General features: G+C 34.3%; 1 protein-coding gene across 8 annotated transcripts in view; it reads right to left on the reverse strand.

The window, feature by feature from the left end:
• LOC136029228 (uncharacterized) overlaps positions 1-19,253 on the reverse strand; it is a 497,253-nt gene that overhangs the window by 67,186 nt on the left and 410,814 nt on the right. For all 8 annotated transcript variants that reach the window (XM_065707441.1, XM_065707447.1, XM_065707443.1 and 5 more), the window contains 2 exons: positions 17,784-17,972; positions 7,149-7,333 (listed from right to left, as the gene is read on the reverse strand). In XM_065707441.1, the coding sequence (XP_065563513.1) occupies positions 7,149-7,333; positions 17,784-17,972 (374 nt within the window). The remainder of the gene's footprint in view (positions 1-7,148; positions 7,334-17,783; positions 17,973-19,253) is intronic.

Consider the following 19,253-nt stretch of genomic DNA (forward strand, 5'->3'; position numbering starts at 1 on the left):
GGGAAGAGACTATTTCTAATTTAATCTGATCTGGTCCCTGATACGCCTGCTAACTTTCATCGTCCTAGCTTATGTTGAAGTGGCCGAACCAGCAAACCGGGACCGACAGACCCACAGACAGACAGACGGACAGAAATTGCGATCGCTATATTTCACTTGGTAAATACCAAGTGCCATAAAAATAGCTTGGGGACGTTGTTCCTCCTAAAGTGAAGCCCAAGGGACAAACTTAAATCCTTTAGTTCTTAGCTCAAAAGGGCCCAATTGCACAAGACAAAATAGATAGAAAAATATTGGTTCCCCTGAAAAGGGCCTAAAACTGCTCAAAACTTGTAAAGACTGCTCGAAACTGCTCATTTTCCAAACTGCTCGAATCTTGTACAGGACACGTTTCTGTGGCGAGAGGACCCTTACGCGCAAAAAGTTTGGATTAAGAGCATGGTCCCATAAAATGAGCTAACAATCCTATTTTTTATTTGAATGATAGTTATATGTGGAATTCCTTGGCCCAAGAGGTCCCCAATTACACAAAAAAAAAAAAAATGTGATGAAGACTAGGCCCAAAAAAAGTCAATAACTCTTTTGCTGAAAAGATTGGAAGCTATAATTGTTAATCTTTTGTGTTAACTGAACCTCAATATAGATAAAAAAAAAATTATTCTGTGGTATCCCCTCCCATACCTCTCCAAAACAGGGGCCCAAACAACTCTTGGGCCAAGGGGATTATACATTTTTTTTGCTGGAAGAGGGCCGAGACAGTTTTGTTCTTTATCTGCTTGAAACTTACAGGTAATGAACCAACGGTAGCCTGAAAAGAGCTAGATAACTTTTTTTGAATATAGATTTCGAAAAACAAGGATAGATAATCGCGAATCGACTTTAAAGCTACATGTAGAAGGAACCTGGAAGAAACATGGTGAAGGGTCCGGAAATCATGTCTGTGAGGAAGACAGCACCCCCCCCTCCCTACAGCTCTCAAGACAGGGATTGTAAGTTATAACCTGGGGTATATAAGGTTTTTACAGAAAGAGTGGTCATGTATGCTTTGAGGTGACTCATTGGTTGTTAATCAGAAGTTCTAGTGCCCTTTTAAGGGTCAAAGAGATCAGAGCGCAGCTACCAAAACTTAATTAAGGAGAAACTTAATTAAGACGGATTTCGCAAAAAGACTGTCTCAGACCGGCTTGCAACCTACTGGGCATACGCACTGGGCGAAATGAATGTAACTCGAGAACATATTTTGAAAAAATCAACTATATTTTATCGATTCTTGCCACTGGGAAATGAGGCAAAAAATTATTTTCTACCATTTTGATTTTTAATAAAACTAATACATATTGTATTAATACATATGTATTTTAATTATGTATATGTATTTTAATGTACTAATACATATGTATTTTAATACATATTGATTTTTGGTACCACATTGAACTTTCAGGGCAAGAAGATAAGACCAAGGAGAACGAGTACAACAAGTTTTGAAGACAAATTTATTATTACCGATTCTGAATGTGAAAAATTTGTCTTTATTTTTCGCTGATCCACTTGAAAGTTTCAGGACGTGTAGAAAGGCTCAAATATATCTTCACCAAGACAGAGATCATGGAATAAAAATCTGGTTTTATTGATTTGTAACGTCCAATTATTTTATTTTTTTTCAGCAAAAGAAATGAACTTCTTTTAATACATGAACTTAGCTTTGTTCCAAACTTTAATTACAATCCAGCATTTTGGTTATTATGCAGAAAAACTAAAAAAAAAAAGAAAAAAATTCACATACAATCTTAAAATTAACCGATACTAAAACTATTTCCTTTTTTGTTGCTGATGTTTAAAAAACCAAAATCACTGTTCAAAATAAGTATGGTTTTCAGTTAAGCGCAAATGACTTAATAAAACTCTTTTAGAAGGTTGAGAAGATAGTAACCTAAACTAAAAAACCAGAATTTTGATAATAATAGATATATTAAAAGAATTGGATTTTTATGCTGATTAAATAAAAAAAAACAAGTTTTTTTTAACTGAAAGTAAGGAGCGACATTAAAACTTAAAACGAACAGAAATTACTTCGTATATGAAAGAGGCTGCTTCCTCATCAACGCCCCGCTCTTTACGCTAAAGTTTGACTCTGTCTCTCAATTCTTCTTTTTAAAACAGTAAAAAACTTTAGCGTAAAGAGCGGGGCGTTGATGAGGAAGCAGCCTCTTTCATATACGAAGTAAATTCTGTTCGTTTTAAGTTTTAATGTCGCTCCTTACTTTCAGTTAAAAAAACTTGTTTTTTTTATTTAATTTCTGAACGTTTTTGAATCAATGCATGTTTTGATTTTGGCTCTCCGCAGAGGAATCATTAAAACGAAATTTGCATTTTTTTTTTTTTTTTTTTTTTTGGCTAAATGGCTTTCTCATAATTTTGATCGAATGATTTTGAGAAAAAAAGAGCGGGGGAGGAAGCCTAGTTGCCCTCCGATTTTTTGGTTAATTAAAAAGGCAACTAGAACTTTTAATTTTTTACGAATATTTTTATTAGTAAAAGATTTACGTAACTTATAAATTAGCTTACGTAAAGAACTTTTGTATTCTCATATTTTTATTACATATATGAGGGGGTTCGCCCCCTTGTCAGATCCTCGCTCTTTACACTAAAGCTTAAATTTTGTCCCAATTCATTAAGAATGACCCCAGAATCACAAAAGCCGTAGAATAAATAGTTGAAATTACTAAAAATACTTTAACGTAAAGAGCGAGGTATTAGGAGGAGGTGAGCCCCTCAAATGGGTAATAATTTCTGTTTGTTTTAAGTTTTAATGCTGTTCCTTACTTCCAGCTGAAAGAACTTTTTCATATTTATTTTTTCATTGTGTTTTTAAATAATGCTAGTAAATCCTGCGCTCCCTTCATGGAGATTTTCTTCCCCCATGACAAATTATCGATGGAAAGTTCCCCCAGCATATCCTCCTCTTCTCAACCCCTCCCCCAACCAAAAAAATCCTCCTGAAAACGCCTGTACACTTCCCAATAACCATTACTATATGTAAGCATTGATCAAAGTTTGTAACTTGTTGCCCTTCCCATGGGGACTGTGGGGGAGTAAGTCGTCCCCAAAGACATAGTTATAAGGTTTTTCGACTACGCTGAATAAAATGGCTATCTCAGAATTTTGATCCGTTGACTTTGGTAAAATAATTAGCGTGGGAGGGGGCCTAGGTGCCCTCCAATTTTTTTGGTCACTTAAAAAGGGCACTAGAACTTTTCATTTCCGTTAGAATGAGCCCTCTTGCAACATTCTAGGACAACTGGGTCGATACGATTACCCCTGGGAAAAAAAAAACAACAAAAAAAACAAAAAACAAATAAACACGCATCCGCGATCTGCCTTCTGGCAAAAAATACAAAATTCCACATTTTTGTAGATAGGAGCTTGAAACTTCTACAGTAGGGTTCTCTAATACGCTGAATCTGATGGTGTGATTTTCTTTAAGATTCTATGACTTCTAGGGGGCGTTTCCCCCTATTTTCTAAAATAACGCAAATTTTCTCAGGCTCTTAACTTTTGATGGGTATAACTAAACTTTATGAAACTTATATATTTAAAATCAGCATTAAAATGCGATTCTTTTGATGTAGGTATTGGTATCAAAATTCCATTTTTTAGAGTTTTGGTTACTATTGAGCCGGGTCGCTCCTTACTACAGTTCGTTACCACGAACTGTTTGATTCCAAATATATAAAATCCATTGAGTTTAATGTTACCCATCAAAAGTTAAGAGCCTGAAAAATTTACCTGATTTTCGGAAGTTAGGCGGGGGAAACATCCCTAAAAAGTCAAGTAGTCTTAATGAAGATCACACCATCAGATTCAGCGTATCCGAGAACCCTGCAGTAGATATTTCAAGTTCCCATTAACAAAATATGAACATTTTGTATTTTTTTTTGCCAGAAGAAAGATCACGTATGCGTGTTTCTTTGTTTTTTTTTTTCCCGAAGGTGATCGTATCGAAATAATAGTCCTAGAAGATCGGGAGAGGGCTCAATCAAACGAAAATAAAAAGTTCTAGCACCTTTTTTAAGTAACCAAAAAGATTGGAGGGCATTTAGCCCCTCACCCGCTCCTATTCCCCAAAAGACACCTGATCAAATATTTGAGACTGTCATTTGTTCCACATAGCTGAAAGGTCAAATAAGCATGTCATTGAGGATAGGCATTATCCCCGATAATCCTTGGTCTGTAAGCTACGCAATTTACCCTTTGTTCATACATAGTATTTGTTATTGGTATTAGTAAAATATATAGTATTTGTTAAAGTTTAACTTTGTATCATAATCCTTTGAGAAAGACTGCTCAAACACAAGGGTTGTTGAATTTGAATGAGAAGCATTTTTTTAAAACTTTGAAACTTCAGCGTATAGAGCAAGGTTTGAGGAGGAGACAATCCCCTCATACACGGAGTAATTCCTGATTATTTTAAATTTTAATGTCGCTCCTTTCCTTCAATTGAAAAAAAAACTTTTCTTTATTTAATTACTCTTAGGATTAATCTATTCATCCATAAAGTACATGTCATCTTTATGTTTGACGACATCATTCATTTAAATTTCTGTCTTAGTTTGATTTAACAAAACATATTTTATTTTTTACATTGAATATTCCTAAGCAAGCCATTTCTCTTGAATTCTTACTATATAAATTTTAAAATGTAGGCCACTGTACCCATCTAGCCCCACCTCTTCACAGATAAGTTTTAACTTCCCCCAATACTTCAAAGGCGAATGCTCTTTGACAAGAGCAAGTTGGTACGCAGTTTTTTATTTTTTCCAATCACAATATTTCGGAAAGGGACAATTCATACCACTTCATTTAAATAATACCATTTTCAGTTAAAATGTTTTGAAACCCAATCGGTAAATAAATCAGAGGATAGGCTTCAGAGCTAAACCATTCCCTGAGAATGACCTATTGAACCTCCCCTGAAAAAAATCTTATTACTATGGCAAAAAACAACACTTTTTGGTGTTTTGATCCCCCCCCCCCCAGATTGCACCTATGTGTATAATTATTATTGCTGTAACTACGAGTCTTGATATGTAAATTTATTAGAAAGGTTCAGAAGAGGCGATTTTGCTGTCCCTTCTTTCAGCCTAAAAGTGTATGAAAGAACTGAAACAGGAAATGTAAAAGAATTCATTGCAAAATTAAAATAAATGAGTCAATTATAATTTTTAATGAATATTTAAATTTTAAACAAATTCACAACAAGATTAAATGTGCTGAATACTTAAATGTTTGCATTTTAAAGGAAAAGCTTCTACACAGGTTGCAGAAACGTACAGAATTTTGACTGGTATATTCTTAGGACGCCCTCTCATCACAATCCCGTTGGTAGTCTCTGGAAGTTTTTTTTTAGAGATTTAATGCAAAAAAAAGGGTTTTTTTAACTGATGGTAAGGAGCGACATAAAAACTTAAAACTAACAGAAATTATTCCGCATAAAAAAAGGCTGTCCCCTTCTCAGCGCCTCACTCATTACGCTTTAAGTTTTTTATTGTTTAAAAAAGCAGAGTTGTAACATAGAGTCAAACTGTGGCGTAATAGTGAGGCGCTGAGAAGGGGACAGCCTCTTTCATATAAGGAATAATTTCTGTTCGTTTTAAATTTTAATGTCACTCCTTATTTTCAGTTTAAAAAAAATCTGTTTTTTTTTAATTTAATTTCTGAAAGTTTTTGAATTAACGCAGATTTTGAATTTGGCTCACTGTACATGAATAACTGAAACACAATTTGCATATTAATTTTACTTTTTTTTGGCTAAATGGCTATCTCAAAATTTTAATCTGACGATTTTGAGAAAAAAGGGGTGGCGAGTGGGCCTAGTTGCCCTCCAATTTTTTTTGTTAATTTTGCTCCATTTCTTTAAGAAAAATCCCTGAATCATAAAGTGTTTAATTAGAATAAATAGCTCTTATGAAAGTACTAAGAAAAACTTTAGGGTAAAGAACAAGGCACTGAGGAGGGAGCGAACCCTTCAATACGTAATGAGTTCTGTTTTTTTTAAGTTTTAATGTTGCTCCTTACTTTCAGTTGAAAAAACTTGTTTTTTATCTAATTTCTGATTTTTTTTTTTTTTTCAATAATGTTGGGAAATCTGGCGCCTCTTTCATAGAAAATTCCCCATGAAAAATTCCTCCATGGAAAGATCCTCCCACATAACCTTCTCCCACGACCCCCCCCCTCCCACAAGAAAAAATCCCTGAAAACGTCTGTATACTTCCCAATAATCAATACTATATGGAAATAATGGGCAAAGTTGACAACTTGCAGCCCTTCTCTCGAGGAATGTGGGTGATATAGTAATCCTCAAAGACATAGTTGTTAGATTTTTTTTACTGCGCTTAACAAAATGGCTATCTCAAAATTTTGATCGGGTGACTTCGGGGAAAACATGAGCGTGGGAGGGGGAATAATTGCCCTCCAATTTTTGGTCACTTAAAACGGTTATTAGAACTTTTAATTTCCGTTCGAATGAGCCCTCTCGTGATATTCTAGGACCACTGGGTCGATACGATCGTCCCTGGGAAGAAAAAAAAAGCAAAAAAAAAAACAAATATATAAAAGCCCATCCGTGATCTTTCTTCTGCCAAAAAATACAAAATTCCACATTTTTACAGACAGCAATTTGAAACCTATACGCTGAATCTGATAGTGTGATTTTCAAAAAGATTCAATGACTTTTAGGGGATGTTTCCCCCTTTTTTGAAAATAAGGTAAACATTCTCAGGCTCGTAACTTTTGATGGGTAAGACTAAAAGTGATCAAACTTACATATTTGAAAGCATAAAGATCCGATTCTTTTTATGTGTCAATTGGTGTCATAATTCCATTTTTTAGAGTTTCGGTTATAACTGAGCCGAGTCGCTCTTTACTTAGAGTTTGACAAGTGAACTGTGAGCCACGTGAATCAAAATGAACCACGAACTGTTTGACAAGTGATCTTTTTAGTGGTGTTACTGATAATAAAATTACAATATAAATAGAAGAAGTATCACCGAGTGGAGTGGGAGTTGGGATTACAAAAAAAGGCGGACCAACAGTGTTTCTGAAAGCGAGCAAGATCAAGAAAGGAATAAGAACACAAATGCAATGCTCACCTTTTATCGACAGAGGTAAATTTGAAGTCCATACTATGTTTGGTAGTTAGAGCTTTACTATCATCCAGTGCCTCATTTCGGAACGGATGGGGTACGGGTTCTCCAATTACAATCAAACTATGTCCATCAGTTTTTTCCTCCGTTTTATTACCTGTTTCGATAACATGTCCTGTCAAATGGATTACCTGTCAAAAAATATATTAGCTAATATATGTTTTAGTCCTGGGTGGCCTCCGTACTTGGCTTCAAAAAGAAACTAATTGCCAGGAATTAAGGACAAAGCGACATTTAATGAGAAAATATGGAAGACAGTAATTCTTTTTTATTTAGCTGAATCGTCTGAAATAAAAATCCATTCCCTGCAACACATCAGTTTAAGAAACGTTAGATTGAGGTATTTGCTTTTCATCGACAAAATTTACTTTCAAGATAGAAAATGAAGCGGTGAATACAGTCACATGACAACACTGCAGTTTTCCATGGTTTTTTCTCTTACAAGTAGAGCAAAGAAGTGTAGATAAAACAATGGTTTATAATATCTGACAAACATTAAACAAAAAATCAAAATGCATTATATACTTCTGAATTTATTACATAGATCACTATGGGTGGTCTTTAATACCCGTAAACAATATGTAATGCAAGTCCTTACAAGTCGATGGGCACCTGCTGGCAAGTGAAACCGGCTTCCCTTTCCACTAATATTCACAACAACAAAAAGCGGCAGACCGCCATTCGCGAGGCAGCGAAGCCAGACTTAGATAACAAACGTTGGTTTTGAAGTTACTCGCTAGTGGGCCAATTCATATTATTACCCTCATGGTTTTAAAGCAACCTTCAAATTTCTGTTTTCTATAGTTTGTGAATCAGTAGTTTCATAATATAAAATGTATTTATTTGTGTAACCTTGTAATATCACAGCTCAGGCCTACATACTAAGGCCAGTTTATAGAAATAAGATGCTTTGAATGATGAAAGCGGTGTAGATTTTCAAATCATTTGCATTTCCAGTCAACGTTCCAATAATTATTTACTTGAGTAGTATTCCCTCACTGTTTTTAAAGAGACCCATAGCCGCTACTCTTTTCTTCCTTAATGGTTTAAGATCAAAAAGAAGTTTAATGGCGATTCCCTCAAGACGCGGGTGTTATTAATTTTCTTAAAGATGCAGGTGCTTGTTACGTAATAGGGAATTTTTTCTTCGAGAAGTCTATGGTTCCTATGTTTAAAAACCAAGGGATGTAGGGGGGGGGGGGAGTTGGTTGTTTTAAAAACTTAAGGGTGTGGGGGAAAACCTTCAGGGCCCTCGCAAGTGGGGACACGCTATCGACCGATAATAGGCAAAATAATATTTTTCTGCTTCACACACAGGGCCCTTTGTTGTCAACAAACAAAGGATGTTTCCTCTATTTCCAGGAACAGAAGCGTTACATGATCCTCCATTGATTTTCTAGGAACAAAGGATTCCTGTTATTCTTCTAGCAGGACCGGGTAATTTCCTTTGATGTGAGGGACTTCAAAACCGAGTAGTAGAGTGGAAATTTTCATCAGGCTTGTATAAGATGTGGAACGTGGAGGTCTATTTTCTAAAATGAATATGTCTCAAAGAAACCAACAGGTAAGCCTCGATGCATATCAAAGATACTCCCTCCCTCCACTAAAAAAGGGTTGGATTATACTCCCTCCCTCCACCAAAAAAGGGTTGGATTATACTCAATTCGGACTAGTATAATTTAACATATTGGGTTAAAAACTAAAACTCCGCCCATATCCTGCTATCGCATGGTTCTCTCAGTGGTAAATTTGTCTAATTTTTATCACAAAATTTATGTCAAATATTAAATCGTCTTTTTACATTACTTGTTACATATTCTGGCAGGTTGATACAGGGTAACCACCTGTCCCCTATTCAGTATAGGCCTTAATGAACCTGACCACGTATCATTTTGATATAGGTTCAAATAATTGGACGAAAAGGCTAGCTTTAAACACCTGCTTTTGTCAGTACAATTTACGAGTTTTGAAGGTTTTAGCAAGTTAAATCTTTGAGTAAATGATGTAAAAAAGCATGCGTTATTTACACTAAATCTTTGATTTTTGAGGGGATGGAGCTGATTATGATTGCTATTTTCACATGAAAAAGTGCGATAAGATCTAATTTAACTAATCGATATTTATTCGGGGAAGGGTGGCGTAGATCGAGCATAAGTTATTAGTCGCTAGTTAATTCCCAAAAATAAAGGCCGCCTCTAACAACTTCTTTGTATAGTAAATTATCTACCTAAACAATTGAACCCTTGCATCAAATAGCTATGTATAGGTGTCTTATATTAAAGGTAGACTGAACGTAAAAATATTATTTGCGCAAGAAAACGCAGATTTTTATTCTATTGCAATTGTGTTTCCTTCTAAATACTTCTCCAGTTGATATTTCGATTATTATTATCCTTTTATGTTTGATGATTTCCAAATACTTAAGGAACACTCAAACAGGCGCAAGAAGCTACTTCCGCCCCCTCAATTTTTTCTCATAATAGTTTACCAGTCTTCGGGAAAAGTAACACGCTTTCAAGCCAACTCTGAAAAAAATTGACACGGCTGTGCCTGCAGTCGCTACTTCAGAAAAATATTTATACATAGTTTAAATTTGACATTGCAAGAACTATGTTAAATAACCCTTTGCTCTATTTTGCTGCTCGAAGCAGCGCACTCGTTTTCTCAGTTTACATAATATATTCGAATTAGATTTTAAATTGCATTCTTGGGCTTTCCCTACCTCCCCACTCCAAGTGATGAGGACTGTAGGTTCTCATTTCAACGTTTTGCAAATGAACGTGAAAAACTAAAATTTAATTTTCATTTAAGGAGAATTATCAGCAATACACCCTCCCCCTAAAAGAGCAAAGCCATGGGATGAGGAGGCAACAACCCCCGTCCTACAAAGCGAAGACGCGGGCACTTCTTCGATCCCCCAACAAAGCAGGGAGAATACAGCCACTTTTGCTCTACAAGGCTATGATGTGGGTCATTCACAAACTGCCCCCAGCATGCAAGATAAAGCTGCAAGCCATAGTGTAAGTGCAAATCATAGACTTTTTCGTAAGACTTAATGTTTTTGTGCTAAAAAAACTTTCCAAACATTTTTTAATTACGATGAATACATCCTTTTAGAGGTTAACAAAGGAAAAATAAGTAGGATGTTGGAAACCTTGTTCCCTAACCCTGGAGGGGGGTGGGGTCACACATACATTCAAATACATTTATCTCTAACCATATTTTTTTTCTCCTGCCACATCAACATAAAAACGCAAGAGAAATGCAAAGTCTAATTTAATTTTAGTGATCATAAACTTTAACTATTAATCATAAGGTCTAAGGTAAAATGAGTAACGTGTGTCCTAGTCTTCTTTTTTTTTATAAAAGCTAAGCGAAAACATATGAGCATATTATAAGAAAAAAAGGGTACAATAATTGCTTTCAGCTGAAATTTCCCAGAGTATTTTAAAGATAAGTAATTGGACTAAGTGAAATGATATTCCATACATTTCCAGGGTTTGATATTCCAGATAATTCATGAAAATTTCAATACTGAAAGATCAGCAAAAAGAACGTTTTGCATCATCATTACAGGAAAAACATAAAAATTTTGCACGGACACTGGAGCTTATGGAGCTGGGGTGTCACTCACAGAATACCATGAGTATAACTTGATTGGGCAGCATTACGTGATAAGTGTCGTAAGAAATTAGAAAAAACATTAAGACGCTCCTACTTCTTATTAAATAAAATAACTAATTTTTTTAGCTGAAAGTAAGGAGCGACATTAAAACTTAAATCGAACAGAAATTACTCCGTATATAAAATGGTTTGTCCGTTCCGCAATGCCTCGCTCTTTACGCTAAAGCTTTTAATTTTTTTAAAAAGCAGAATTGTGGCAAAGAGTCAAGTTTTTAATTGTTTTAAAAAGTAGAATTGTGACAAAGAATCAAACTTTAGCGTAAAGAGCGAGGGATTGCGGAGGGGACAAACCATTTTATATGCGGAGTAATTTCTGTTCGTTTTAAGTTTTAATTTAATTTCTGAACGTTTTTGAATTAATGCATGCTTGGTTTTGGCTCTCCGCACATGAATTATTAAAATGAAATTTGTATATTAATTCTTTTTTTGGCTAAATGGCTTTCTCTTAGTTTTGATCAGACGATTTTGAGAAATAAGGGGTGGAGAAGGAGGCCTAGTTGCCCTCCAATTTTTCGGTTGCTTAAAAAGGCAACTAGAACTTTTAATTTTTAACGAACGTTTTTATTAGTAAAAATTATACGTAACTTATAAATTAGCAACTTACGTAACAAACTTTCATAATCTTATATTTTTATTATGTATACAAGGGGGTTTGTATCCTCGTTAATACCTCGCTCTTTACACTAAATCTTAAGTTTTGTCCCAATTCTTTAAGAATGACCCCTGAATCAGAAAGGCCGTAGAATAAATAGTTGAAATTACTAAAAATACTTTAGCATAAAGAGCGAGGTATTTATCTCCTCCTAAATACCTCGCTCTTTATGCTAAAGTATTTTTAGAACCCCTCATATGCGTTATAATCTCTGTTCGTTTTAAGTTTCAATGCTACTCCTTCCTTTCATTTGAAAAAACGTTTTCATGTTTATTTTTCATTGTTTTCTTATAGTAATGCTAGAAAATCATGCGCCCTTTTCCTTGAATTTTTCTTCCCCCATGACAGATTCCTCCAAGGAAAGATCCTCCAACATAGCCCCCTCCCCTCAGCCCCACCCCCCAAACAAAATAAAATCCCCCTGAAAACGTCTGTACACTTCCCAATAACCATTACTATATGTAAACACTGGTCAAAGTTTGTAACTTGCAGCCCCTCCCCCAGGGATTGTGGGGGAGCAAATCATCCCCAAATACATAGTTATTATGGTTTTCGACTATGCTGAACAAAATGGCTATCTCAAAATTTTGATCCGTTGACATTGGGAAAAAAATGAGCGTGGGAGGGGGGGAAAACCTTCAGGGCCCTCGCAAGTGGGGACACGCTATCGACCGATAATAGGCAAAATAATATTTTTCTGCTTCACACACAGGGCCCTTTGTTGTCAACAAACAAAGGATGTTTCCTCTATTTCCAGGAACAGAAGCGTTACATGATCCTCCATTGATTTTCTAGGAACAAAGGATTCCTGTTATTCTTCTAGCAGGACCGGGTAATTTCCTTTGATGTGAGGGACTTCAAAACCGAGTAGTAGAGTGGAAATTTTCATCAGGCTTGTATAAGATGTGGAACGTGGAGGTCTATTTTCTAAAATGAATATGTCTCAAAGAAACCAACAGGTAAGCCTCGATGCATATCAAAGATACTCCCTCCCTCCACTAAAAAAGGGTTGGATTATACTCCCTCCCTCCACCAAAAAAGGGTTGGATTATACTCAATTCGGACTAGTATAATTTAACATATTGGGTTAAAAACTAAAACTCCGCCCATATCCTGCTATCGCATGGTTCTCTCAGTGGTAAATTTGTCTAATTTTTATCACAAAATTTATGTCAAATATTAAATCGTCTTTTTACATTACTTGTTACATATTCTGGCAGGTTGATACAGGGTAACCACCTGTCCCCTATTCAGTATAGGCCTTAATGAACCTGACCACGTATCATTTTGATATAGGTTCAAATAATTGGACGAAAAGGCTAGCTTTAAACACCTGCTTTTGTCAGTACAATTTACGAGTTTTGAAGGTTTTAGCAAGTTAAATCTTTGAGTAAATGATGTAAAAAAGCATGCGTTATTTACACTAAATCTTTGATTTTTGAGGGGATGGAGCTGATTATGATTGCTATTTTCACATGAAAAAGTGCGATAAGATCTAATTTAACTAATCGATATTTATTCGGGGAAGGGTGGCGTAGATCGAGCATAAGTTATTAGTCGCTAGTTAATTCCCAAAAATAAAGGCCGCCTCTAACAACTTCTTTGTATAGTAAATTATCTACCTAAACAATTGAACCCTTGCATCAAATAGCTATGTATAGGTGTCTTATATTAAAGGTAGACTGAACGTAAAAATATTATTTGCGCAAGAAAACGCAGATTTTTATTCTATTGCAATTGTGTTTCCTTCTAAATACTTCTCCAGTTGATATTTCGATTATTATTATCCTTTTATGTTTGATGATTTCCAAATACTTAAGGAACACTCAAACAGGCGCAAGAAGCTACTTCCGCCCCCTCAATTTTTTCTCATAATAGTTTACCAGTCTTCGGGAAAAGTAACACGCTTTCAAGCCAACTCTGAAAAAAATTGACACGGCTGTGCCTGCAGTCGCTACTTCAGAAAAATATTTATACATAGTTTAAATTTGACATTGCAAGAACTATGTTAAATAACCCTTTGCTCTATTTTGCTGCTCGAAGCAGCGCACTCGTTTTCTCAGTTTACATAATATATTCGAATTAGATTTTAAATTGCATTCTTGGGCTTTCCCTACCTCCCCACTCCAAGTGATGAGGACTGTAGGTTCTCATTTCAACGTTTTGCAAATGAACGTGAAAAACTAAAATTTAATTTTCATTTAAGGAGAATTATCAGCAATACACCCTCCCCCTAAAAGAGCAAAGCCATGGGATGAGGAGGCAACAACCCCCGTCCTACAAAGCGAAGACGCGGGCACTTCTTCGATCCCCCAACAAAGCAGGGAGAATACAGCCACTTTTGCTCTACAAGGCTATGATGTGGGTCATTCACAAACTGCCCCCAGCATGCAAGATAAAGCTGCAAGCCATAGTGTAAGTGCAAATCATAGACTTTTTCGTAAGACTTAATGTTTTTGTGCTAAAAAAACTTTCCAAACATTTTTTAATTACGATGAATACATCCTTTTAGAGGTTAACAAAGGAAAAATAAGTAGGATGTTGGAAACCTTGTTCCCTAACCCTGGAGGGGGGTGGGGTCACACATACATTCAAATACATTTATCTCTAACCATATTTTTTTTCTCCTGCCACATCAACATAAAAACGCAAGAGAAATGCAAAGTCTAATTTAATTTTAGTGATCATAAACTTTAACTATTAATCATAAGGTCTAAGGTAAAATGAGTAACGTGTGTCCTAGTCTTCTTTTTTTTTATAAAAGCTAAGCGAAAACATATGAGCATATTATAAGAAAAAAAGGGTACAATAATTGCTTTCAGCTGAAATTTCCCAGAGTATTTTAAAGATAAGTAATTGGACTAAGTGAAATGATATTCCATACATTTCCAGGGTTTGATATTCCAGATAATTCATGAAAATTTCAATACTGAAAGATCAGCAAAAAGAACGTTTTGCATCATCATTACAGGAAAAACATAAAAATTTTGCACGGACACTGGAGCTTATGGAGCTGGGGTGTCACTCACAGAATACCATGAGTATAACTTGATTGGGCAGCATTACGTGATAAGTGTCGTAAGAAATTAGAAAAAACATTAAGACGCTCCTACTTCTTATTAAATAAAATAACTAATTTTTTTAGCTGAAAGTAAGGAGCGACATTAAAACTTAAATCGAACAGAAATTACTCCGTATATAAAATGGTTTGTCCGTTCCGCAATGCCTCGCTCTTTACGCTAAAGCTTTTAATTTTTTTAAAAAGCAGAATTGTGGCAAAGAGTCAAGTTTTTAATTGTTTTAAAAAGTAGAATTGTGACAAAGAATCAAACTTTAGCGTAAAGAGCGAGGGATTGCGGAGGGGACAAACCATTTTATATGCGGAGTAATTTCTGTTCGTTTTAAGTTTTAATTTAATTTCTGAACGTTTTTGAATTAATGCATGCTTGGTTTTGGCTCTCCGCACATGAATTATTAAAATGAAATTTGTATATTAATTCTTTTTTTGGCTAAATGGCTTTCTCTTAGTTTTGATCAGACGATTTTGAGAAATAAGGGGTGGAGAAGGAGGCCTAGTTGCCCTCCAATTTTTCGGTTGCTTAAAAAGGCAACTAGAACTTTTAATTTTTAACGAACGTTTTTATTAGTAAAAATTATACGTAACTTATAAATTAGCAACTTCCGTAACAAACTTTCATAATCTTATATTTTTATTATGTATACAAGGGGGTTTGTATCCTCGTTAATACCTCGCTCTTTACACTAAATCTTAAGTTTTGTCCCAATTCTTTAAGAATGACCCCTGAATCAGAAAGGCCGTAGAATAAATAGTTGAAATTACTAAAAATACTTTAGCATAAAGAGCGAGGTATTTATCTCCTCCTAAATACCTCGCTCTTTATGCTAAAGTATTTTTAGAACCCCTCATATGCGTTATAATCTCTGTTCGTTTTAAGTTTCAATGCTACTCCTTCCTTTCATTTGAAAAAACGTTTTCATGTTTATTTTTCATTGTTTTCTTATAGTAATGCTAGAAAATCATGCGCCCTTTTCCTTGAATTTTTCTTCCCCCATGACAGATTCCTCCAAGGAAAGATCCTCCAACATAGCCCCCTCCCCTCAGCCCCACCCCCCAAACAAAATAAAATCCCCCTGAAAACGTCTGTACACTTCCCAATAACCATTACTATATGTAAACACTGGTCAAAGTTTGTAACTTGCAGCCCCTCCCCCAGGGATTGTGGGGGAGCAAATCATCCCCAAATACATAGTTATTATGGTTTTCGACTATGCTGAACAAAATGGCTATCTCAAAATTTTGATCCGTTGACATTGGGAAAAAAATGAGCGTGGGAGGGGGCCTAGATGCCCTCCAATTTTTTTGGTCACTTAAAAAGGGCACTAGAACTTTTCATTTCCGTTAGAATGAGCCCTCTTACGACATTCTAGGACCACTTGGTCGATACGATAACCCCTGGGGAAAATAACAAAAAAAAAACAAATAAACAAATAAACACGCACCCGTGATTTGTCTTCTGGCAAAAAATACAAAATTCCACATTTTTGTAGATAGGAGCTTGAAACTTATACAGTAGGGTTCTCTGATACGCTGAATCTGATGGTGTGATTTTCGTTCAGATTATATGACTTTTAGGGGGTTTTTCCCCCTATTTTCTTAAATAAGGCAAATTTTCTCAGGCTCGTAACTTTTGATGGGTAAGACTAAACTTGATGAAACTTATATATTTAAAATCAGCATTAAAATGCGATTCTTTTGGTGTAGCTATTGATATCAAAATTCAATTTTTTAGAGTTTTGGTTACTATTGAGCCGGGTCGCTCCTTACTACAGTTCGTTACCACGAACTGTTTGATCGATGAAGTCCATTACTGTAATTTTTTCTTTCCTCATATATGCTTTTCCACGGTCACCTCTCATCTCCCTCCTGCACTTTAAAAGTTAAAACGAATTGGAACTCTTTCGAAACAGAATCCTCACTAAATGATTCATTTCCTCTAATTAAAACCACATTTTTTCCAGTGCCTGGTGTTTTATTTAGATCCACAAAAATTATTGGACCTGAAGTGGTATCTATGGAAGCTTGGGAGTACTTCCAATAAGGAAAAAGAAGAAAAATCTCTATTGATTGAACAGGCGGATAGACTACATCTACAAGCGAGTTATTCTATTCAAGAACTGGCTTTTGCGCTAGTTATCCAATTAGCTTAGCCAAGATAATTTGATAAATTAGATAACAAAAAAAAGAACTATCGATGAATGTGGAGTATTTTGGCTAGTCTGAATCCGAAATCAGGCTTATTTTCAGCCTGACCGCAAAGGCTCATTTAAACTCAAGAAAAGGCATATATATATATATATATATATATATATATATATATATATATATATATATATATATATATATATATATATATATATATATATATATATATATATATATATATATATATATATATATATATATATATATATATATATATATATATATATATATATATATATATATATATATATATATATATATATATATATATATATATATATATATATATATATATATATATATATATATATATATATATATATATATATATATATATATATATATATATATATATATATATATATATATATATATATATATATATATATATATATATATATATATATATATATATATATATATATATATATATATATATATATATATATATATATATATATATATATATATATATATATATATATATATATATATATATATATATATATATATATATATATATATATATATATATATATATATATATATATATATATATACATATATAGATATATAGATATATATATGTATATATATATATATATATATATATATATATATATATATATATATATATATATATACATATATATATATATATATATATATATATATGTGCATATACATATATATACATATATATACATATATATATATATATATGTATATATATATATATATATATATATATATATATATATATATACATATATATATATATACATATATATATATATATATATATTTACATATATATATATATATATATATATATATATATATATATATATATATATATATATATATATATATATATATATATATATATATATCAATTATGTCTTTCTCCATAATTTTGAATACTTTCCTTGTCAACATATTTCAACTTTAGGGAACTTACCTTATAAGTGGCAGATTTGAGGTTAACAGATCTTCCCTTGGTAGTCAGTGTACATTTCATCCTCAAAAAGAAAGATCTCGATAGGTTGGCAGACTCATCTTCAGATTTATGAATTGACAATATTTCTTTTAGTTCTTCGTGATCGCATGGATGTGAAAATTCTAGCAAGGGCTGGCCAAGCAAATCCATCTGCAAAAAAGTACTTTTATTTAATATAAAAGGATACCGAAAGCCAATCCCCTAGAATTCCTTTTAGTATAAACTTAGAACAACTTGACGTTTAGCCTCTATTCGCAAAGATTACCTACAATAAAACCAAAAATTTTGTTTTAAGTTAGTTGCTTTTCCAAAACAAATAACAATTCTTTTTATAATAAAGCAGCAGGTTTTTTTTGTACCATAGATGCACAAGGATCTTATACTTAGGGGGCAGGTTGATGACCACATCGAATTTTTAGACGAAAGGCAGACATGTTTCACCAAGCTTTAACAAAAATAATGGACTTCTAACATGCATGATTGGAGGACCAAACTGAGTCTTTGACCCCTCCGACTTTACCTCCCGCCAAATTTCTAGCCACAAGATCAACATGTAGCAAATTGCTAGAACTAGATTCACTCTATATTTTTCAGTGGGTCAGTGGTCCCTCCACTGAACCTCCAATTGGTGAGGAGCCAAAGAAGGTCAGTGGTCTCTGCATCACACCCCCATTTCATCACTAAATTTCAGCTGAAAGGAAGGTATGTTTCATTTTGTTTGAACTTGAATCGAGCGATGACCTTGAAACCAGTGTTATTGGAGGAACAAAACTTGGCATATGGCACTTTTCAAACCTCTCCACGGCAGTTTTTCAGAAGAAAGACAGGAAGTTTTCTTTTCTTCGTCCAGCTTGAAAATTAAGCAAAAAGTACTTAGGGACAATGGGACAATATGGACGTTCTCTGATCTGTTTGAAACACATGGGGCAAGGGGACAGATCATCAGAGGCATATACCGCTTCATCCCCCCCCCAGCAAAATAGTGCCCCAATCCACTGAAAGGTGCACGTAGCTAGAGGCAAGTGGAATAAATCCAAATAATTTCAGACTAATGCCTGTTTTTGGTCGAGATGCTAGAAGGTTTCAAAGTTTCAATAACCAAGACTCCTCGTACTACGGAACTTTTAGGCCAACTAGTACCCAGACCATATAGGCCAGCGATCTCACATTCCTTGAGAAGATTCATTTTGCTGTAGGTACCTGTCTAAAAAATTTGAAGTGAATATCAGCACTTTCGACTTTTCAGTCAATATCCGGAAACCTACCACAGAGGGTACCAATATCAGGTGATCAATCCTAGGTAAATAAATCAACAATTTTTCGAGTCCCAGCTTCGGTCTACAACGTTATCGTATGAATGCGATTGGCACTGCAGCTTTAAAGCATTGCACCTTAGGCACCGACTGTCCCTTGATAGCCTTTATGTATAGG

The sequence above is a fragment of the Artemia franciscana genome, chromosome 7, assembly GCF_032884065.1.
Source record: "Artemia franciscana chromosome 7, ASM3288406v1, whole genome shotgun sequence".
Lineage (NCBI taxonomy): Eukaryota > Metazoa > Arthropoda > Branchiopoda > Anostraca > Artemiidae > Artemia > Artemia franciscana.